This window comes from Elaeis guineensis, chromosome 9, assembly GCF_000442705.2.
Source record: "Elaeis guineensis isolate ETL-2024a chromosome 9, EG11, whole genome shotgun sequence".
NCBI classification, from domain to species: Eukaryota; Viridiplantae; Streptophyta; class Magnoliopsida; order Arecales; family Arecaceae; genus Elaeis; species Elaeis guineensis.
Window position 1 is genome coordinate 2,078,909 of NC_026001.2, and position 24,460 is coordinate 2,103,368.

The 24,460-nt window shown below is 38.0% G+C and overlaps 1 protein-coding gene across 1 annotated transcript; it reads right to left on the reverse strand.

The window, feature by feature from the left end:
• Window positions 1-768: 768 nt before the first annotated feature.
• On the reverse strand, window positions 769-18,844 carry LOC105033877 (uncharacterized). The gene is given in 15 exon segments (XM_010908843.4): window positions 769-1,164; window positions 1,268-1,338; window positions 1,482-1,560; window positions 2,575-2,616; window positions 2,790-2,843; window positions 2,987-3,019; window positions 3,111-3,191; window positions 3,984-4,070; window positions 4,241-4,272; window positions 4,275-4,315; window positions 4,568-4,740; window positions 4,844-4,966; window positions 17,389-17,501; window positions 17,963-18,074; window positions 18,528-18,844. Coding segments are annotated over 15 exon segments (1,341 nt in total). The 5' UTR covers window positions 18,708-18,844; the 3' UTR covers window positions 769-1,044.
• Between the last annotated feature and the right edge of the window lie 5,616 nt (window positions 18,845-24,460).

Sequence of the window (24,460 nt, forward strand, 5' to 3'; positions counted from 1 at the left end):
GGAAAGAATTTGAAATGATGTTTTTAAATTAAATTTAAAATTTTTATTTTTTTAAATTTAAATTTATAATTTTTATTTCTTTCGCATTTCTTTCTCTTTTTTCTTTTTCTATAATATTTTAATTTTTAAATTTTTAAGATTTTTGTTTAGATATTTTTTTAAAAAATTAATTTGAAAAGAAAAAAATCATCTAAAATTATTTTTTTATTTGAATTAAAATTAAATTTTTATATTTTAAATTTCATTCAAAATTAAAATTTTTATTTATTTATAAATTTAAAATTATAAATTTATTTTTTTATTTTTTTTTTTTTCTTTTTTTTGAGAAAAAAATAGAAAACACCATTTTAAATGGCATTTTTAAAAACTTATTCAAAATGACGTTTTTAAAAATATTATTTTAAATGAGTTTTTAAAAATTCATTTAAAATAATTTTTTTTTTTTTAGACGATGTCTACGTGAAAATTATGGATGACGTGGACTGAATAAAATGTCCTTCAGAATGACGTTTTATCTCTTTTGCATTATATTCGTAAATAAGTTAGAATTTAAATTATTTAAATAAATATTTTTTTTTTGTATTATTTAGGAAAAAGACTCCTAATCTTTAGGGCTTGAACAAAAAGAACTGTCAGGCCTCGCTAGTATAGATGATATTGCTAGCACTCTGTAGCGCCACGGTAATCTGTGCAGCTGCTTCCTTTTTGTTGTACTAACAATTACTGGCAATATTCTAAATTGGAGTAACACAGACGCAGAGCGACCACTGAAGATGAATATGTGCATAAACAGGATATGCAAAGGAACACAACTAGTTACACGATAAATAACTATGCAACAATGCATAGAATGCTGCAACCCTTTTTTGCTTGAGCTGCAGCAGGATCGACAGAAGGTGTCTCACTTATGTCTCCTGCACACGCTTGTAAATTTTGCATAGCTCATGATAAGCTGTTGTTATTCAGTTGAGGAACAAGACCTTGCTGACATGGCCAGCTCTCTCTCTCTCTCTCTTAGTATTGGCAACAGAAGAATGACCGTAGTCAAGACTGTAGCACGAGGGGTGCCTCAATAGATTCATCTGACGTCTGTGCAATCTCAAAATCAGGCGGTTTCTCTGGATTGTCTGGATTCAGAAGCCAAGCATGGGCCAAAGAGACCATCTACACAAATTTCACCATTAAAATTGGGATAGTGTGTTTTTTGTTTGGAAGGGAGGAGGAAAGGGCAAAGTGGGCGCGGCGAGAGAGAGAGAGAGAGAGTTACCACAGAGATTGATGCAAGTAAAATGCTGAAGCCTTTGCAATTAAAAGGGGCCTTGCTCGAAATGAACAGAGCTGAAATAGTTAAGACAGGATGTTAAGACGTTGAGTTTACTAAATCATGTCTCTCAAGAGCAACATGCAAACATGTGACAATTTGCAAACACGGTAGATTAACAATGAAGCTGCTTTCATCGCATCAGAATGATTTTACTTACAGGTCAGTGGACTCATCACCATAGGCGCTAAGAAGCTGGCAATGGATTGAACTCCTGCGATAAATCCTTGTGCTTTTCCCTGTGAAGCCCACCATCCTTTTATACTATCAAGTCAGCATAGAGAAAATAAACTGAACAAATATGGAGCTGACACCATTTAGTGCACATGAAAGGCCAAACATGTAAACTAAGCAAGCTCCACTTCACATGCAGAAATGTGTTCTCCATCATTCAGCTATATGTCTTCGTTTAGAATAAACTACCCGCATTTTCCTCACAATAAGTAGATTTGCTAAGGTGGGGACAGTTCTCTTTTCTTTTAAGTAACGATGGGAGGTGTATTTAGAGCAGAAAGCTTGAAACAATACTTGACGTGGCCCTAACTAGCAGTGCGTGAGTTCCTCTCTCTTCTTTATTTTTGCTGATATTATCATCAATGGAGGAATGCACAATCTACTGTTGTCTTTGACCATTTACCTATGTCATCCTAGTCATGGTTTGTTGTCTTACATAGGAGAATCTATAAGCTAATGGTATTCGAAGCACTACCAGTCATTTGGTTGCATTTTACTATTTCAATTTTTTTTGCAATGTTTTAGCTTCAAGTAAATGGATTGGGACCATTGGTTACTTTCTTGTATGATCATTCTTCTTTTGGTGTTTCATGGCAAGATCTTTCATTTGCCTATTTTTAATCCCTACAACCATGTATCTTATTGCCATATCAAAAAAGGCCTCCATGAAAAAAAAAATTGCATTTGATTAAAGACAAATCTGCTCCATTAGAGTCTGGTGATTGCCATATAATCTGATTTGTTAACATACATGATGCAGTGCAATGATATCCTAAAAGAATAGCTTGAGAAATGCACTACATCAAAATAATCATATGTATATCCATTGCAATTGCACTAAAACATTTCAGACAGATGTTGGAAAAATTACAGGGAACTAAAACATATTACTAGGAAGAAGACTAACTTGCAACACTAAATCCTACCATATCTTCCAAATATTTTGAAGGACCATTGGTAAAATAGTACCTGAAATTGTCACACAAAACTATCACAGGATAATAAGGAATGAAACAAACCTGGTCCATCGAGATTGCCGCCTTTGAAACAATTGCATAAATCTGTGAATGTTGACTCTACAATTAGTCGACATTGTCAAATGCTAAATAAAATTAATTAACAACTGATGTTTAGTGAAGCAATCCTGCAGAAAACATTGCGTCTGCAAATACAAACATAAAAACTAAGGAGGCTATTTCTTTGTTAGGCATGAGGCAGCTCTCCAATCACTCACCGATGGTTTCACAAGAACATATATGACTCCAAATGAAGCACTTAGATATGGAACCTGCAGAAGTGACACCACTAACTTTATAAATATCTAAAGTTAAAACTCAATTAAACTATACATGTAAATCATGGCACATCCCATTATTATATTCTGTCAAGAAAGTAGCCACATGCCAGTATTTAGTACTGATAAATACATACCCAAGGTGCCCATGCTAATCCACAAAGCAAAGCCTGCCCATAAAAAGTGATATATATGTTTGAGATCAAATTTTGGATTGACAAAAGAAATGGATGGAATGAGCAGCTGACGTCATGGACCTACATAAGCAATTTTAGCAGCCAGGGCGATACATAATACACCCTTTTCTCCTATAATTGGATTGATAACTGGAAGCACCAAAATCTGTAACCCGAGATTTCATATTAACAGCTTTGAACATCAGTACTGGCATCACCGTTCTGAACACAAGTATGGCTTGTGAAAGATGTTTGTAACTTGTATGAAACAAATTCTGCATCAACTATCCCAATTTTCTCATTATATTATTGATAGACAGTTTAACAAAAAGTGCAGCCAGGGATGTACTGGAGTAGAGACTACAGATTTGATCTTTGAACACCAAGATATGATCAATCATGATTTCAGATGATCAGGATCAGCAATTATACAGCACCAAGAAGACAGTTTATGTGGCATTACAAATGACTTACTAGAAGAAGATAACACTAGCATCCTAAGCTTATTAAAGCAAGGGCCGGACTTTCATTAACAATAGCAACAAAAACATAACCGAGAATCATGAGAAATATGAATAGAAAAGATATATATTGCATGGTTAGACTTTTATTTTCACTAAAACTCAAAGTAATTACTTCTGTCATTGATGGTCATGGTCACGCAAAGTATGACTGCAAAAGTCAGCAAGTAGCAGCAACATTTTGGTAAGCTTCTGGTATCGAGCACCTTTGAGATATAGCTATCAAAAATATCCACAATGGAGGTTCTCAAATGTATTTTATTGTTGATAGAGATCTGAAGGTGTACAAGCATAGACTTATATTGCTGGCATATATCACTTCCAATATTAGGTGTATTGAATGGAAAGAATTAAGCGAGTTCTATTGTACCATTCAAAATACAAAATAAAAGCATCATATGGTATCCTTCATTAAGAAATTTCCCCCATAACATCACCTGAGAAAATATAGACCCAATGCCAACCATCATTAGAATTTCGGAGAACTGATTTTTGCTGAAGCCAAATACTGACTTCAAATAGTACTGCATAGGAAAAGCTAAAAAGTGTAAGTTTTAATCAAATGCTGAGTGATAACAGCTTTGAAAAATGATATTAACATAATATAAACTGTTTATTGCAGTGCAAATGACAAAACATATCAACACTACTGCATAAATCCTTTTGGGGACCAACTTCTGATAGAAGGAAATACCAGCAAGACACTGCTGATGCCAGACATCCCAACTCAAAGAAAAAGGAAACACATGAGATGCGCTTAAGTGTTGAGCTGTAAATCAGATAAATAGGCTGATTAATAAGAGAAACAAGAAGCTCATCACATATACATATATGTATCCTCAAATTCACTTGAAAACCTAAGTTTGTGGATTCATTATATATGCAGATGTAGTTGAGCAATGTATACCTTGTTCTGACAACATTTGAGTATCGTGAAAAATTTTGAAAGATATCAAAATAGTATACAAAGATGATTTGCAAGAATATGTTGATGTGTGATGGGTCACCTGAAAGACTATACCTACTAGTGACCACAATTATAGTGTCTTTCATTGACTTCCAACGTTCCTGAAGGACATTGAGAATTAAGCTGGAACAAGACAAACACTGATGTGGGCTTGGAGCTTTCTTAACTGTCTCGATCAGATATATTTTCAGGTAAAGTACGGAACAGACCAACAAAGCTATTGACACCTGAAAATGCAGCTCTGAAAGTAAGACAAACGAAAAAATGGCAAACTATAGATAATCATTGTCATAAAGTAAGGCTGCTAGTTAAGTCTGATTGAGAACATGCCTCAAAAATCCATTCTTCTGGAAGAAAACGGGCTAAGACATTTCCCAGCACATGTGAAGCAGAAAAAAGCCCAGTCATCCATCCAAATGCTACAGCTCTTTTGCGGCTTTCCACTACATCTGACTAATAGGAGAACAGAAATCATAGTTGCAATAGTTCAACACATCCATTTCATGACAGGAAAAAAAAAAAAAAAAAAAAAAAAAAAAAAAAAACAGCATCAACAGGAAAGAAATGAAGCACTTTTCATACCAAAATCCAAGGACAACATTAAATCCATAAAACCTACCTGTTTGGAGTTCTCTGAGATGTCTCAGAGAACTCCGAGGGTCCGAAGTCTCAACGAAATCGTTGAGACCTCCGAAAAATTAGAAAAAAAAAAAAAAATTCCGTAAATTGCAGGAGTGGTCGAGGAGAGGCTGATCTTTGGCTGGAGTAAATAATGTGTTTTTCTTAGTATATTTTTTTTTAATTTGTTGTTAAAATAGGATAAAATGAGAAAGAATGAAATAGAAGAAAATTATGCAAAATCTTGTGATTTTGGGATGATTAATTATAGTGATAGATCTTTGAAAGATACACGATACACCAAAATTGTTAATTTTTGTTAATTATTATTTTTAAATATTTAAATATTTATTATTTAAAATTAAAAAAAAATTTAAATTTACGAAAAAAAATAGAGTTTGGAATCATGTTTAGAATGATTCAAACTACTTTAATCAATTTCTAATTTTTTTCAATATTTGAAATTAAAAAAATATTTTTTAATATTAAATTTAAAAATTTAATTAAAATAAAAAATATATAAAAATAGTGTATATTTAGTTAATTTAAAATATTATTTGAAGCATATAACATATTATTTTCTAGTGGTTACAACCCTATGTAGCCTGGAGCAGCTCCAGGATCAGATTTGCTACTGGCATATTTAGATGGACTCCTCCACAACCGTACCATCATCTCGAGGATACTTCTCAGAGTCAGAATTTTAGCGAAAGGTCTGAGATGTCTTACAATCCAGAGAGGATGCCTTATAGGATGATGAATATTCGAGAGTACGGGTGTAAATTGACTAGAGGGTTGAACTGATATCCCTTCAGACTATGTTGATGATCCAGATATCTACGAGCGTCACAGACACTCGACAAGAAATTAAATGCAAGTACATCTTAAGTTCGTATATCAGTTATTTGGCTTTGTACTTAAATATTTAGATACATTTTAATACGTTACTAATTTGAGAGGATTCAAAGATATAAGAGCAAATGAACAATTAAATAAAAAAAAAAAAAAAAACAAAAAAAAAAAAAAAAAAAAAAAAAAAAAAAAACAAGGAAAAAAATATAAAAAAAAAAAAAAAAAAAATAGCTAGGATTTGAGAGGTTCAAGATAAAGAGCATGAACAATTAACATACATAGAACCAATTACTATAGATCTCTCAGCAGGGTAAAATGAGACTGTGTTAACCAGGATCCCTTTTCTGCCTTTGCTGGTGCTTCACTGAACAGTTTTATGTAACAGATTCATAAAAACACTTGAATTAAGATTTTATTGAAACTATAACTTCCAGGCAACATCAAACATCATCATCTAACATGATGTGCAGACTAAAGATCAAAACATACCATAGCAAAAAGGAAACTGATCTCTCCATAATTAACATGTAATGATCATGCTAGCTCAAATTTATGTTGATTGTAAGCCATGGAACCCATCTTTCGCTTGTTTTTGCTTTCTTTCTTCAGTTTTAGCTTCTTCTTCATCATCTTCCCCATAAAAAACATTCTGACATTCCCCCATATGCTATTTCAATTTTTTTTATACATTTTGTAACAGTGAAACAATTTCGTTTTGCGCCTCATGATCATAAGCTGCATAACAGCTTGGATATCAATTAGTCTTTTTTTTATACATATATCAATTAGTCAATCATAAGTATGAAATACTTTCTTTGATAGAGATCATTTCAATATCAATAAAGTTAACTGTAGTCACCTAAACTGTTTTTCATCTAAAGTTTTTAATTATCACCTGAATCTAAATCCAAACTGTTGGGGCAATCAGACCTGCTCCTCTCGATTCACGTTCAGCACCCAAATATGTGTCGGTACCCTATGGAGAATCGTCAAGGCTGGATCGCTGAATGAGTTCTAGTTCAACTATGATATCTACAAGGCTCATCGTCCGACTTTCTATTTGCGCCAAGAACACGGACATTCGACTGTCAGTCGGTACGCTGACAGACGATCGATAATTCCCAATCGACTTCCCTGGCGAATCCAAGTCAACCATAATGACTCGATCAACTTCATAAACAATGGTTAGTCGGTATATCAGAGTCACCAATCGATGGTCAATCGGTATATTACAAGCACCGACATACAGTCGGTACACCCACATCACCGACACACAATCGATATATCAGAAACCATCAGCGCAAAGAGCACATAACAGCTACTTACCATGATTATTAGTGGGCATTAACTGTCCACTCCACGATCACATAATGCCGGGATAAGCGAACTCCATGTGCAAATCGTTACAGACAGTTACACCCAAATTATCTATATAAAGGAGAGGTAAGAGAACAGCGAGGGTAAAATACTTCTGGGCTAGATTCTATCAGATTCTATTTTAAAATATTTGTTGTTCACCACTCCCCACTAACTTAGGTATCGGAGGATCTCCGTCGGACACAATTTCGGCCAGTGGACTTCTTTTGCAGGTTGTTGTTCTTCACCGAAGTCCAACGCAATCAGAGATTGACCGCAATAAATTGACACGCCAGGTAAGAGGGTGACAACTAATTCAGTCATGGTGAAAATGAGGGCTCAAAATAATTCTACCGGCTTCGCCAGACACTCTTCCCACTAGGAAGATCTCCCACCTCCACCTCTACCGGTAGAGCCCAATTCCTCGCATCCAATCGTCACCACGGACGCACAACAGCTCGTTACTTTGATGCAGCAAATGAAAATGCTAACGGAGGCAATGCATATAGCCTTCAACAGTAACAAACACGCAACAGTAGCAGCAACCGATGGCGAAGGAGCCGACGACGCATACAATACTATCTAGGCACAGTCGCCGCACCCTGCGACGATCTCCTTCTCCATCACCGGAATGACGACCGGCTCGATATTTCCATCATGTCGAGCCATCACCTTCTCAGCACTCCCATCGTGCCGCCCGCCGACAGTGATGGTCTCCTTCTCCTTCTTACCGCCATAGTTTTAAGAAGAGGAAGAGGCCACGTTCACCTTCTTCTCCTTCCTCAAATTTTTCAAGAGATTCTACCCCGACATTCTCTCAACAGCGGCGACTCGATGATTATGAGCGCATATTCAAGAAAATCGATCACCGACTCAATCAGCTTCAATTGGATGGGCGAGGCTCCTCCAATGACCTTGGCATCCACACGTTTCCACCTTTCTGTCGGTGCATCTTGGACGAGCCAATCCCGACTCGATTCAAAATGCCACAGATGGAGCTTTATGACGGCTCCACCGACCCCATCGATCACTTGGAGAGCTACAAAGCTCTCATGATGATTCAGAGGGCAACTGACATCCTCTTATGCCTTGGCTTTCAGGCTATAATTCGAAAAGCTGCTTGAGCCTGGTATTCTAGGCTCTAGCCGAAAAGTATATATTCTTTCGAGCAACTAGAGCAATCGTTTGTGACCCACTTCAGCACCAGTAGAAGGATGCCGCGAACGTCCGACAATCTCTTCTTCATCAAGTAGAATGAAGGAAAGACTGAGAAACTTCGTGGCGCATTTCAACACCGCCACACTTGAGATCCGGGATCTTAATGAAGATTTGGCCATCTCGGCCATGAAGAGGGGTTTGAGATGATCCAAGTTTACATATTTTCTGGATAAGACCCTCTCTCGAACATATGCTGAACTTTTGAAGCACGCGTACAAATATATTCATGCGGATGAAGGCGCTACTGACCGACATCAATCGGAAGGAAAAGGCCAGAAGAAAAAACAAAAGAATGGAGCTCCGACTGAGCCAAATCGAACATCAAACAACAAAGGAGCTTCACCCCACCAACGGAGTTCGAGATTGAATAATTTCGATTTCAAGTATGACTCCTACACTCCTCTTTCTGTCTCTCGTGCACAGATTCTGATGGAGATCGAGGGAGAAAAGTACCTCCATCATCCCCCACCAATGAAAGCACCATCGAGGAGCCATGATAAGTACTGTCGGTTTCATCGTGATCATGATCACGACATCGAACAGTGCATTCAACTCAGAGACAATAGAAATCTTGATTCGACGAGGCTATCTCGAGAAGTTTCGACGCGATCGTCGGACTCAACCTCCTGTTGATCAACAACCTCAGTATCAATCTAAGGGAGCAAACGATAATCAACCAACGACGAGAGTCATCAATATGATTTTCAGATGGCCGAGAGACTGGGGGGCAAACTTCGAAAAAGAGTCATCGAAAAAGCAACGATATGATAATATAATCTTTTTTTTTGGATGATGATGTTGAAGGAGTACAAACTTTCATGATGATGCTGTCGTCGTCTCGACGATGATAGCAAATTATGATGTAAAAAAAAATTTTGTAGATAATGAAAGCTCTACAAATATATTATTCTACTCTGCTTTCTTTCAAATACGACTGTTGACTAATCGACTCAGAAGAGTTTCTACACCCTTGATCGATTTCACTAGAGATGCAATCAATGTGGAGGGTGAAATTACTCTCCCTCTGACTGCGAAAACCGAACCATAACAAAACACCATCCTCTTAACATTCACGGTTGTCCGAGTTCTTTTGGCTTACAACATCATACTCGGCCAATCGGGACTTAATACGTTGAAAGTGATAGTTTTGACTTATCATCTCCTCGTCCGATTCCCAATGAAGAGTAGAGTCGAAGAGATGTGAGAGGATCAGCAACTAGTCAGGCGCTGCTTCATGATTCTGCCAAAGACAATAAGCTTGAAGACCCTCTATTGGTTGACAAACTGGACTATAAGGATAATGAAGAAAGGGTGAACCCGTCGAATAATTAGTTTTGATCCTATTGAGAGAAGATGATCCGACTAAAACTATTCAAATCGGATCACAATTACCTGAGTCGGAGTGAAAGCAACTGGTAGAACTACTGAGAGCCAATGCCGATGTCTTTGCTTGATCGACAGCCGATATGCCTGGGATTTCTCCAAAAATAATAACTCATCGATTGAATGTCGATCCAAAAGTTAAATCGATGAGACAGAAAAAAAACCTTTTATACCGGAGAGGCAGAAGATCATCGACGAAGAAGTGGACAAACTTTTTGCGGCAGATTTCATCAGAGAAACCAATTATCTGGATTGGTTAGCCAACGTCGTGATGGTAAGAAAAGCCAACGAAAAATGAAGAATCTGCATCGACTGCAATTTGAATGAAGCATGTTCGAAGGATAGCTTTTTTTTATCGAAGATAGATCAATTAGTCGATGCAACATCAGGGTACAGACTCCTTAGTTTCATGGATGCCTTCTCGAGATACAATCAGATCTGAATGGCACCTGAAGATGAGGAGAACACAGCCTTCACAACTAACAAAGGCATTTACTGCTATAAGGTGATGCCATTCGGCTTGAAGAATACCGAAGCGACTTACCAACGGTTGGTCAACAAGGTATTTAAGGTACAAATTAGACGTGACATGAAGATTTATGTCGACACATACTGGTGAAAAGTACCGAAACTCATGACTATATTCAGGACTTAGAAGAAGCCTTCCACACACTTCGACAACATCGAATGAAGTTAAATCCGACCAAATATGCATTCGAAGTGACTGTTAGAAAATTTTTCAGATTTCTCGTGTCGCAATGAAAAATCCAAGCTAATCTGGAGAAAATAAAGGCTATTATCAACATGTAGCATTCCAGTTCTAAGAAAGAGATACAGCAACTAAACAAAAAGATTGCCGCACCCAACCGATTCATTTCGAATTTCATAAAAAGGTGTCTGCTCTTTTTCAAGATCCTACGGCAAACGAAAGACTTCTTATGGTCGGATGAATGCCGACAGTCCTTTGAAGATCTGAAAAAATACTTGATGTCTCCTCCACTACTCACAAAACCAAAAGAGGAGGTGTTGTATCTCTACTTGGCGACTTCTTCGGAAGTAGTCAGCTCGATTCTTGTCCGGGAGGATGAAAACTAGATTTAACGATCAATATACTACACCAGCAAAGTACTTCACAATATCGAGATCCGATATTCAAAGACGAAAAAAATGATCTATGCTCTGATCATATCGACTCAGATATTGGCTAAAGGGCTTGGCACAGACAACTTGAAGGTCTTCACCAACTCACAACTAATCATCGGAACGATCGAAGGTGAATTTGAAGCCCAAGATCCGATCATGATGAAGTACCTTCAAAAAGTGAGGGATCTTGTCCAAACCTTCAAATATTTCAAGATCTCTCACATCTCAAGAAGTGAAAATGCACGTGCAATGCGCTTTCTCGACTAGAAATTACTTCTTCCAATCTACTCGGCCGAACGTTTGTCGAATATTTTGAACAATCGAGTATCAATAAGGTTGACGAAGTGCTACAAACAAATGATGAACCAAGTTGGATGGATCTGATTATTCAATACTTAACCAACGGTACTTTTCTCAGGAATTCCTTAGAGGCCAAACGACTAAGTGGATGGCTTCGCAATATGTCTTGATGAATGGACAGCTGTACAAAAGGTCGTTCTCTCTTTTCCTATTTAAATGTTTGAGACCTACCGAAGCTGACTATACTCTCGATAAGTCTACGAAGAAATTTGCGAAAATCACTTGGGAGGCAAATCATTGAATTATAAATTTCTGTGATAGGGATATTACTAGCTAACCATAAAGAAAGATGTAGCTGAGCTTGATCGGAGGTGCAAGATATGTCAGAAATATACCAACATACTGCATCAATCGGCCAGCCAGTTAGCACCGATCATTGCACCATGGCCATTCGCACAATGAAGAATCGACATTCTTGGCCCCTTCCCTCTAGCAACTGGCAGAGAAAGTTTTGGTGGTTATCGTGAATTACTTCACCAAATAGATGGAAGCTGAACTCCTGACGCAAATCACTAAGGCAAGATAGAAGATTTCATTCAGAAGTCTATCATATGCAAATTTGGATTGCTACATACCATCATCACCGATAATGGTCGACAATTCGACAATCAAAAATTCAGAGAGTTCCATGCAGACTTCATATTAGGCACAAACTCACCTCTATCGACCGTCCATAATTTAACGATGAAGCGGAGGTAACAAATCAAACAATCCTACATGATCTCAAAACTCGACTGAATGAAGCCAAGGGCTTGTCGATAGAAGAACTATACCATTTCTTATGGGCTTATTGAATGACTCCTCGCATCCCAACAGGAGAGTCATCGTTCAACCTTGCATATGGAATGGAAGTAGTAATCCCATTGGAGATCGGATTGCCATCAATGAGGGTCGAACAGTATGCAGAGCCAAGCAACTTCGACTGTCGAAGAGCTGACTTGAACTTACTCCCGGAGGTTCGGCAGCAAGCTCAGATAAGAATGACCGCATACCGACAAAGAGTGGTCCGATATTACAATGCGAGGGTCAAATCGAAGGTCTTCCATCCTGAAGATTTGATCCTGAGAAAAGCAAAAGTTTTAAAATCTTTGGATCAAGAAAAATTATCTTCAAACTGGAAAGGACCTTACAGGATGACTGAAACACTTCGTCCAGGCACTTACCAACTAGAGACCCTCGATGGAACGACTATCTCTCGGACGTGGAATGCAGACAACCTCCGAATGTACTATCAATGAAGTTGTCTACATTTACAACATATTTGAAATGATATGATCGATTTTCAACACACTCTTGACTGGATATATGATATCTGACCGACGACTAATCAGCCAATATACATACCGACCCAATTTCAATCGGACTGTACATGCCGACTTTGATCGGTCGACTCTACGTATCAACATCAGGTGGACAACTATATATACCGACTCAACTGCAATTAAGCAAAACATAAGCCGACTCGATTACGATCGAGTGAAAAATATATCGACTTGACTTCGATCGATCGAAAGATATTCAACTAGCCTCCGTATTCAAATACTTGAAAAAATTTATGCCTAAAGTTTAGTTGGTTGATACCCGACTAACAAGCAAATCCTACAACTCTAACTACCGATTATTAAACGACATATCGATTGATAGTCGGTGGTCGGTTGATATTCATCTACATTGATAATGAGTATCTATGACAAACGACACATTCAAGAAGTTCAATACTTAGAAAAAGTTGCTTTCATTCATTTATCAAGGATTATAAAATCAGACTAAGGTCCGATTACAAAAAGAAAAATCGGACTATAGTCCAATAACAAAAATAAAAACCTAAGACATCTACGTCGACTACTGCTGCTCGATCTCCTCAGCTGCTGCATCAGTCACCACTACAGCTCCGATCTCCTGGCCTTCAACAGTAGCCGGCTCTACTTTGATCAATGTGGGTACAGTTTCTTCAATCGAAACAGCTGCTTCGTCGATTGACTCTACTTCTACCGTCGAGACAGTGATGCTGTTGAGATCTAGATCTGGATAAAGATTTTCGATAGCATCTCTGCTATCTTCGTATCCGACCCAGTAGGCCACATCATTCTTGAAGTCTTCAAACTTCTTGTAGTCCTCGACAGCCTGCTCCTGCACTCGACTGAGAGCCTCTTGAGCCGACTTCACCTCCTCCTTAACGGAAGCCAACTCTGCATCGACCAATGCCAACTGAGCTTTGGTGGCCCAATGCCTCTCCCATTCTTCCTCCAATTCTTAGATGCAACCATCACGTTCCCTCTGGAGCCGACTGATCACATGCTTCTTCCTCTTAATTCGCTCCTCTCAGGACGTGATCGACTGCTGAGCTGACTCTAACTCGGCTCTAACCAACTCCAACTCAGTTTACATATAGGAGATCTCCTCCTGATATTTCTCCTTCCGTTCTGTTGCCGCTTGAAGATGTTCGATGGCAGCAGCTTTGTCGGCATTCGTGACCGCAACCTTGTCGACCCATGACCGACGGAGGTCCACGATTGCCCTCTACCCTCTCTCTAATGCTGACATATCATGCACCAGTTGAAAAGAAGAAGAGAAGAGTTTAAAAATAAAAAGGAGCAAGTATAAGAAAGACGGAGGACGGAGTACCAACTTACACTAAGGATCGTCGGATAATATGACGAGAACATGTCGGACACAGTCCGACTCTTTCTATTCTCCCTGTTAGTCGGAAGAAGTACAGCCTCCAGAAGCCGCTTAGCCAACTTTGGGTTCGCCAAAGCTGACTCACCAGCGAAAATTCGAATGTCGAAGAGCTCCCTGAAGTTCGTTGGAGCCTCATCGTCAGCTGAAACTTCTGGTGCCTTCCCACGTTCCTGTGCAGACAACTAACCTATGGGAACCGCCATCCATTCGAGCATGGGTGGCACCTAAGATACGGCCGACTCTATGTAGACCGGCTCTGGTTCGGGCGTGGGTGGCGCCCGAGATATTATCGGCCCCTCACTGAACGGTTCTAGATCGACAATTGCGACAGCATCTTCATCGCTTAGTTGCCTACTCGACAAGTGAACTTCAGTTGTCGGTAAAGCCACCGAAGCCGACAGTGCAACGACTACTTCAGTATGGGCCTCAGAAGCTACGACTGACGGTGATTCGGTGTGGCCCCTCAGAAATCACTGCAGATGGTATGTTGGGCCGAGTCTTCTTTGGGGCCCGAGAAGGACCCACACTAGCAACGGGCCTCTTCCTGGCAGCGAATCGTCAGACCTCATCTGCCGAAGGTCGCACCGAAGATCGCATAGCTGCAAGTCGAAGATAACGATTTAGTTATAAATTTAAAGTTAGATAAAAATGAAAATAAAAAATCGACTATGCTATACCTACGGCAAGCGCCAAACTAAGTCTGGTGTCGTAAAGAGCCTGCTCCGTCAATAGCTCGCGTTGCGGAGGGATTTCATATTTTTTAGTCGAAGGAAGTCTTTCCGATCGACGGCATCAACTCGACTGAAATCATTCAGGCTCACTCTCGGATTTCTTCAAGTGGAAGGAAAGCCCCAAGCCAAAGAAGAAACAAAAAAGAATTGAGTCTTTCAATTATAGATGGAAGACGGAAGGCCGATGATGAAAGACAGACTCTTTCTCGGACTGAAAAACCACCAACCCTCAACCTTCGAATGAGAGCGAAGAAAGAAAGCACAAAAGAGGGATGGTCTGGGATTGATCGGAATCATATGATACAACAAGATAAAGGTAATGAGGAGCCGAATAGAATTTGGAGCAAGCTGGGCTAGGCAGAATCGGTAATAGTCCAAAATATTCCGAACGAACTCCGAAATTAAAAATCGAAGGCCAGTCCGAAGGTTCTCAACATAGAAAGTAACTTGATCCAGAGGAGGAAAAGTCATCCAACCATCCAAACCAGGTGCAAACAGCCGAAACTACTTCGAGATACGATATTGTTCCCAGAGACGAATGACTGCGGACTCGATCAGAGAGGAAACCTCTACTACTGGGCCCGAAAGGGAACCGCCAACCGAACGAGCTGGTCGACTGCTCCGAGAAGAACTAAGGGCTTTATCTATGGGTCTATCCTCATCTACTCTAGCCTTACCATTGCCTTTCCTACTATTACTTGCCATTTGATAATGGTGGAAGGAAAATTTAAAAAGAAGCAGGAAAGTGAAAGGAGGAAGACTAACTGAAAGCTAAGAGCCTGAGGGACCATGAAGACACGAAGAAGAAGAAGATGGCTCTGAAGCTTTTGACTTCCACTAGAATTCAACGATACTCTTGACACCCACAGAGATTGATCGGGCTCTCAAAATTACGGCAGAAGATCCAAATGAGGGAAAAAAGTGACCTTATATATATAGAACCCATCGATGACCGAGATAGACTCATTCGAAATGAGATTGTCCCAGATCCTGACACGTGGCTACCTCTGAACCGATCGTCGTTCAGACTTTTCGACGCACCTACCACTAGATTGAGACACGTGGGCACAATATGCATGAATTGACAGGAGCCAACAATCGTCGGACATGTGGCAGCTCCCGATCGGCTGAAATCAAATCAAATCATTCCACCATCCAATCGACTGCAACATTAAATAACCGTCTCCTCGAATCAACATCCCAGTGATGATCGCACGATCATCGAAATGACAAAACGACTGGAGATCTTTTGATTTTCGAGGGGATCATTAATGCTTGCAATCGAAATGACCGCAAAATCGAAGCTCAAAATGACACATGGAGACTTTCTTTGTCTAATGTGTCAAGCCACCTTGAACTTGAGAGTGGGGGACAATTGTTGGGGCAAGCAGACCTATTCTCCCCGATTCACGGTCGGCCATCCGAATATGTATCAGTACCTTGTGGAGAATCGTCAAAGCCGAACCGTTGAATGAGTTTTAGTTCAACTATGATATCTACAAGGCTCATCGTTCGATTTTCTATCTGCGCCAAGGACATGGGCATCCGATTATCAGTCGGTACACCAACAGACAGTCGATAATTCCAATCAACTTCTCTGATGGATCCAAGTCAACCATAACGACTCGATCGACTTCATAACCGATGGTCAATCGATATATCAGAGTCACCAATCAATGATCAGTCGATATATTACAAGCACCGATATACATCAGTACGCCCACATCACCGACACAGTCAATATATCAAAAACCGCAAGCGCAAAGAGCGCATAACGGCTACTTTCCATGATTATTAGTGGGCATTAACTGTCCACTCACGATCACATAATGCCGAGATAAGCGGGACCTCTCGTGCCAAACCGTTATAAACAGTTATACCAAATTGCTATATAAAGGAGAGGTAAGGGAACAACGAGGGTAAGACACTTCTGGACTAAATTCTGTCAGATTCTATTCTAAAATATCTATTGTTCACCACTTCTCACTAATTTAGACATCAAAAGATCCCACCAGACACAATTCCGGCCAGTGGACTTCTTTTGCAAGTTGCTCTTCATCGGAGTCAAGCGCAACCGAGGATTTGCCGCAACACAAGCCAATGTGATCAGGTGTGCTGGCAAAATTTAAGTGGTATATAAAAGATCATCATCGCAGGGACAAGGAATGTTACTTCATATATTATGATCCAGGATGTTCTAACCCATGTCTACTATATGTTGTGCCAATGTCCACTCTCCATTGCATGATGCAGTGCCATAGCAGACTATGTTTTGATGATACCAGAATTATTACACTAGACATATATATATGGATTATATGGGAGTGAATGCTTCCATATGATATAACATTAGAGATTTTGAGAATCTTAAAACAGGAAATATCTAAAGGAAAATATAACATCTGTATTTAGTTAGCATATTTTTGGACAAAACACAAAAGGAAATTCAATTATCAGATAGATACTAGAGTATTAGAAGAATCAAAGAAACTAACATCATGTACACTAATGTAGAAGAAAAGAACCACATACCGCATAAGCAATCGATATGCAAAATATACTTCCATGGCTTATGATAGATGAAATTGTGCGAAGAGCAAAAAACACATATATAGATGACTTTGAATTATCCCAGGCAAGAATAGCTGGACAAAAGTGTACAAAAAATGAAAATTCAGCAAAACATAAAGGAATAAACATCAAAAACAAAAAGCAAGCATCATTAAGCTAGTTGGATTATTATATTGGTTATGATATGATATTGGAACCAAAGCACATGGTAGCTGACAAATTGTGTTATAAATATCATATCATCTAACAAATTATGCTATGAACATTGTATCACCTAAAGTTGCAGCCTGTCATAAAAATAACTCAGGGAGGTCATCTAATGAAATTAATGGTGGAAGCTAGAATAAAATGATGTCATAATAAAGAAATAACATTCCGCACATCATATGGATCTAACTACAGTCAGCTGCTTACAATAAAAATTCTTCCATACAAAATCTACGATGGAGATCAATTCATAGTATTCAATGGAATCATTTATAAAAATTTTCAGATCCAGATATATCTGGGTAAGGCAATTAGAGATGACCCATACCATATGGGATTATGGATGTAGAAGTAGTAATAAGAAGCAGCGGTTTACGCCCATGCTCGTCTGCAAGCTGACCCAATGTGGGAAGCACCACCATTTTAAAAATTCCTACCACCTACAAGTATATCAGAACATCTGAGATTCCAGGGAAAGGGGAAGAAAAAACCCTTCCAACAGAAGGGGGGCGGAGGGGAGTTGAATATTGATCATAAGTCATGCTCGATAAACCAAGTCCATTCCAAACATTTACAATCAAATACTAGTGAAGCAAAACTCCAAATCGACGTCGAAAAAAAAGTATCATCTGAGAGCCATCTCACAACATTGGTGAGCCTATACGAATCGACTCATAAACATCAGATTAGTCATTATCCTAACAGACTTCAATTACCAAATTGTAATCGAGAACTCAAGAATTCTTAAAGAAACGATGGAAAGGAGCCCAAGCAGATCATCGGAACAGTCTGCTAGATGTAGGCGCCAAAAAGAATTCGAAATCTAAGAACTAAAACGAGTCCAAGAATTCAAGATCAAGTAGAAGTATCGCGAGGAAAGAGAGATGGATCACCGTCTGCTGGACTCCGGTGAGGTAGATGGCCTCGGAACAGGACTTCTCGCCGGGGCAAAGGGCGCCGGTGATGACATCCACCAGCACCGACACCGTCATCTCCTCCGCGATCCAGTGGAGGCAGAAAGGAATCAAGAGATGAACCAGAGGTCTCAAAAACCTAATATCTTCCACCATCATCGCCTCTCCTCTCTTTTCTTCTCTTCTACCAGTCGGAGTTCGGAGTTGGCGTTGCTTTCCTTTCTCTTATTATATATATTCCCTCCCTTTCTTCTCTTCTACCAGTCGGAGTTCGGAGCTGGCGTTGCTTTCCTTTCTCTTATTATATATATATTCCCTCCCGAATGCAGACCTTGTGCTTCATTTGCATTTGAATTTGAGAACCCGTGCCGTGCCAGCTCCCACGTGTGGTGGAACCTCTCGCGCTTGTGCTGACACGTGCCTTACGTCGGCTGTAGATGGTGGATGGCCAGGATCATCCGAACTACTTTGGCCGACAACTGCAGCCGTCCAACTGGCAGCCTCAGCGTCTGCCGCATATGGGAACTTGGAGACGAAAAGTACGATAATTGCTAGTGGGATTTGGTGGGTTAGATCAGCTGTTGAGGATGAAACACGAATGCATGGATATCCACCGATCTTGGGTTCTGCTGAAAGTTTGGTCCCACAAACAAAAATAGAAGAAGCTCATTTGCTTTTTTTTTTGGTAAGATGGAGAATTCAAATCCATCAAATATTAATATATTTAAGATAATAAAAAAATAAAATATTTTTAAATAGGATAAAAGCATCTCGAATGTCAATTCAAGAAGGATCTCGAATATTTTATAACAAAAGCAGCTATCCACTTAGCCATCATATTCGTCTCCCGAAAAATATACTTAATGCTGAGATCACTAGAATTAGATGGCAAAATTATACTATCCTACGGAAGAGGGGGTTAGCGTTTCCCCAAATACACCTCCACAGCCATGTCACAATGGTACGACGTAAGCATATCTTAGCTAATGGAAAAGCTGGTTTGATTGATTAATTAATAGATCTCTTCAAAAGAAGTTGGATTGATTAGTATGATTACTTATTAGATTAATAAATCAACGATTATCGTACGACGTAAGCATATAATGTTGGGTTTTATTAGGGTCTAATAAAGATAAGTGGGGTCTGAATGGTCAGCTTTGCTGGGGTCTAAAAGCTCTGATTAAAGAATGGTTGCCTGGATTATGGGTGTAACAACTGACAGATCCTGAGGGAAAGATGGGAGGCATAAAAGCATATAGGTTTTGGACTTCATTGAGAAATCACGTCATTGATCGGATGATCAGTAACAGACGCGACGTAATGACCGTGTTGCAAGTGTGAACACGGGGAAGCCGTGGAATCTTTCTACCTCTTTTTTCTTTTTCTTTTTCTTTTTTTTTTTTGATGAAGTGGGAGGTAAAACTATCCCTATTTTATTAGTGGTAAAATATTTACAGGAGGATGGAGTGTCAAGCTGGGGATGTTTGACACAAGACCTAATGATGCAGAGAGGAATGCAGTTACAGCTATGTGTATTCAGTTTTTGTAATTATAGATTTTCAGATGCAAGTTTTGAATGCAGCTACATGTTTGGAAATGCAGTTACAGGTTTTCTGTAAGAACCCAGAATTAAAAAAAAAAAAAAATAGAGGAGGAGGAAGACTCCTAACCGGAGTCTTCTTCCTCTCCGTTTATGACGAAATCAGACCGATAGAGTCCGATCAGAGATAGAAAATCTCCCCTATAAAACCCCCTTCCCTCCCTTATGTCTCTGCAATTAGTTTTGGAGAGATTTTTTTAAGAAATTGAGAGATTTTTTTCAAGAGGATCCGCGGGTTCTTAGATGGAAAAAAGAGATTCGCCGAAGCAAGGTAAGCCCCTCCCCTTCTTCCTCTCCCTCTTCCCTTTCTCCCTGGCCCAAAGCCTCGCCGCTGGCCACCGTCTTCGTCGGAAAATCCATGAACAAGAAATCCCCTATTTTCCGATCTCTTTTTTATTTTTGCCGGCCGAACCTTGCCGCCGGCCGTCCATTGCTCACCGCCGCCTCTACCTGTTGCCGGATCTCTGGCCAAGCCGCCGGAGCCCGAGCCACCGAGGGGGGGGACCTCATGGTCCTCCCCTGTTTCAGCCAAGGGTGGCCGCGGGAAGAAAAGAAGAAGGAAGAAGAAGAAGAAAAGAAAAGAAAAGAAAAAGAAAAAAGAAAAAAAAAGAAAAGAAAAAAAATAATAAAAAAAAAGAAAAGAGAGAAAGAGAAAAATAAAAATAAAAATAAAAATAAAATAAAATAAGAAGAAGAAGAGAGAAAAATTTTCTCTCTCTCCTTCTCTCTCTCCAATTTCTCTCTCTAGATTCTCTCTCTATTTTCTCTCTCTAGATTTTTTCTCTCTCTTTATGGATTTTATCTCTCTAGTGTCTTTTTCTCTCTCTAATTTCATCATGGACCCTAGGATAAAATTGAGATGAAAATAAGATGATCCGAGATTGCTCCGAAATTCATACGGAAGATCTGATCCCAGTCTGATTCTATTTGAAATTGTAACACTTGATTTATATTGAGTCACTTTGATAGGACCTCTGATGATCTCGATCATGATTGCCTCATCAGAAGGATACAAAAATTTTTCTCTCCACTTTCACTCTCTACTTTCTCTCTCTAGAATTTTCTCTCTCTTCATGGATTTTCTCTCTCCAGAAGTCTTATGGATCAGTGGAGGATCTAGATACTTAGATAAATCCTAATTTTGATTAATCCTAAGAGAGGTCCTCAATCTGTGTTATTAGGATCGATTATCGGTAATTTTCTCCATATATGATCTTTATACTTGATCAGGGTTATGAAGAGATGATTGTTTGCAAATGATATTGAGTGGAATATTTTGTTAAAGAATTCATAAATCAAAGAAGAACATTGATTTTTGTGCTTGGATCAGTCACCGATAAAGGTAAGAATCCCTGTACATGATCATCATTATATATGTTATTTTATCGTTGGTTTTATCTCATTGATTTTGCATCGTTGGATTTGAGATCGATGAATTTATTATATCTGAGATATTGTTATTTATTTATGTGATATTGAGCATGAGTATGCTATATCAATACAAATGTATCAGCGATTGATGGTATGATTATGTGTATGACATATTTATTTCACTGCAAAAGATGAATTGATTAATGAAGTTAAATATCATAATTTCATGAATATGAAAAGAAAGAGAATTATGGTTTGGACTGGCCTTGTCATGTGGAATAGCTTGCCAGGAGCTTATGCCTGGGACAGCCCCCACAGGTTTATGTGTGGAAGAATATGATCCGAGAAAGATCATGAAGAATCTGATCCGAGAAAGATCATGAATGATTTGATCCGAGAAAGATCATGGCCACTTTGATCCGAGAAAGATCATGAATGATTTGATCCGAGAAAGATCATGGCCACTTTGATCCGAGAAAGATCATGAATATTTCGATCCGAGAAAGATCACAGAAATCGATCCGAATAAAAGATCGTCGCATGATCCTGGTAGTCCAAAGCCAAAGCCAAAGCTAAAGCTAAAGCTAAAGCCAAAAAGAAAGGATTAAAGATGATGTGATAATAGAAGAAAATAGAAAGATAAGACATGAAACAATCGTTGAATAAAATTGTTTCACTTATTTAACATATGATGATGCATCTCTTTTGATAAAATAGATAATCTATAAATATTTGCAGTATTCTGGATAGTGACATCGACTTTTATGTGATATTGCCTATCATTATTTTTAGATTATATTATTATATTGGTGTGATATGGGAATTCTTACTGGGCTGTAAAGCTTACACCCCTTCATTTTTTTTTTCTTCTCAGAGTTACAAGATATCCATGGTTGGCTATGGTATGGATTTGTGAGTGAGCGGATGCATAGATAGAGTACCATTGATACCTGATCAGAGGATTGAAGAAATGTTAATTGTAATTATGCAAGTTTTATGAATTATTATTGAAATTAAATATTATGGTTGATAAGGTTGTAATGATTTAATTTGGCCTTGCATATTCTTTAGGGCTTGCTCTAAGGAGTGTGCGGCCATCACGTATCCGACCCGGATGTTGGGTTCGGGGCGTGACAGAATGGTATCAGAGCTTAGGTTATGATCATTGGAAATTGTCATATAAGTGATTCGGATTTGATAAAATGATATTAGAGCTTAAGTTTAAGTCACTAGGGATTGTCATATAAGTGATATCAAAACTTTGGGATTATAATCAATAGAGTATGATTGATAATATCCGAGTTTAAGATTATGATCATTAAAGGTATGATAGAATGATATTAGAGTTTAGGTTATGATCACTAGAAAATATGATTTAAGTGGTATTTAAGCTTAAGATTATAATTATTTGAAATTATGACTTTAGTAAACTTAGGTTATGATCATGAGGAACATGATAGATATAAAAGAGAAGATTCAATATTTAGATTTCAAATCAATAGATATTAAGATGAAATTTATGCATAAGTGGCATGTGATATCTATAATAGAATTGACGAGTTATATCTTAGATTTCAATTGGTAAGGTTGACCTAAGTATGAAAAGAGTTGACCTTGGAATGAAGTGGGAGGTATTGATAAGTTATGTTGAATATACTAGAGAATTTTGGAATGTAAAACTTATATGATCAAAGATCATGATACTTTTTCTAATTTTGATGATAATTGACTGAGCATTATGAATTTTGACTTATCAAAAGAAAGTTAATTAGGGTATGGTCTAAGAAGAAATTACATCATATGAGAGAGAAATATTTTTGAACACTGAACCTATAAAAGGTCGTATATGAAACTCAATCTTAGATGAAAAATATACTTAAATTTTATTATGAGAATATGAGATACACATTTTGGTGAAATCTTTGGTTAATCAAAATATCATATTCTGAATAGGATTCCTTGATCTTTCAAGTTGCATTGAATTTCAAGTCAAAAGCTTACTTTTCTAAGTGGTTCAAAAGTATTTTGATATTATTGTTAAATTAAAGAAGAAAATTTATTATGTCAGAGAATGATATACAGGTTATGATAAAATTTTTTAATAATTCATATTACTATCTTTGGATTAGATTTTTTTTTTTGTGAATATTGAAGATGGTGAAGTGTATTAATTATTCAAGTCAAAGTTTGGATTTTTAAATTAAATTAAGACATCTTGCTAATGTTAAATTTTGAATGACTTATACAAGGGATAAGATTTTGTATAGATTTATTGATTAATATTAAGGGTTGTGATGAAGGGAGTTCTATAAGAAATAATCAAGTTGATTCTACTTAAGGATGTTGGCTTGAGTTCTTTTAGTTGTCAAGTTAGAATTAATTCTTTGAAAAAGAAAAATTGATTAGAAATTATCTAATGATTGTAAGGTAAATCTAAGGTTAACTCCAATTGATTCTAGACATGTTGGATTATTGAAGAGTGATGAAACTTATGCAACATTTCAAATATAGGAAGTGGATCAAGATTTAATTTTTATATGCTATACCCAAAGGTAGTAAAGATAAAGAAACTTAAAATTTTGCCCTAAGTCTTATATGAAATTTGAAGGTTGGATCTATCCTGGATTGACCTAACATATAAGGATATTTTTTTTATCTTTGATAGACTTATATAATTTGATAAATTAAGATCAGAGTGCGCAGCAAAAGCGTGGTGGATTAAATTGATTAGAAATATTAAAAGATAATATGATGGAATACATTAGTTGCAAATAAGGAAGGATTTTATTGATAATGAAAGGATGCTACAGATTTGGATCTAATCTGATCATAGCCGGATATTTTTGTCAGTAGGTTGTTTCATTGTAGATAATGTCAAAAAATTTAAGATATCTCAAGTTTATTAACAGCTTGATAGTTCTGATATTAGTTCAAACTTAGA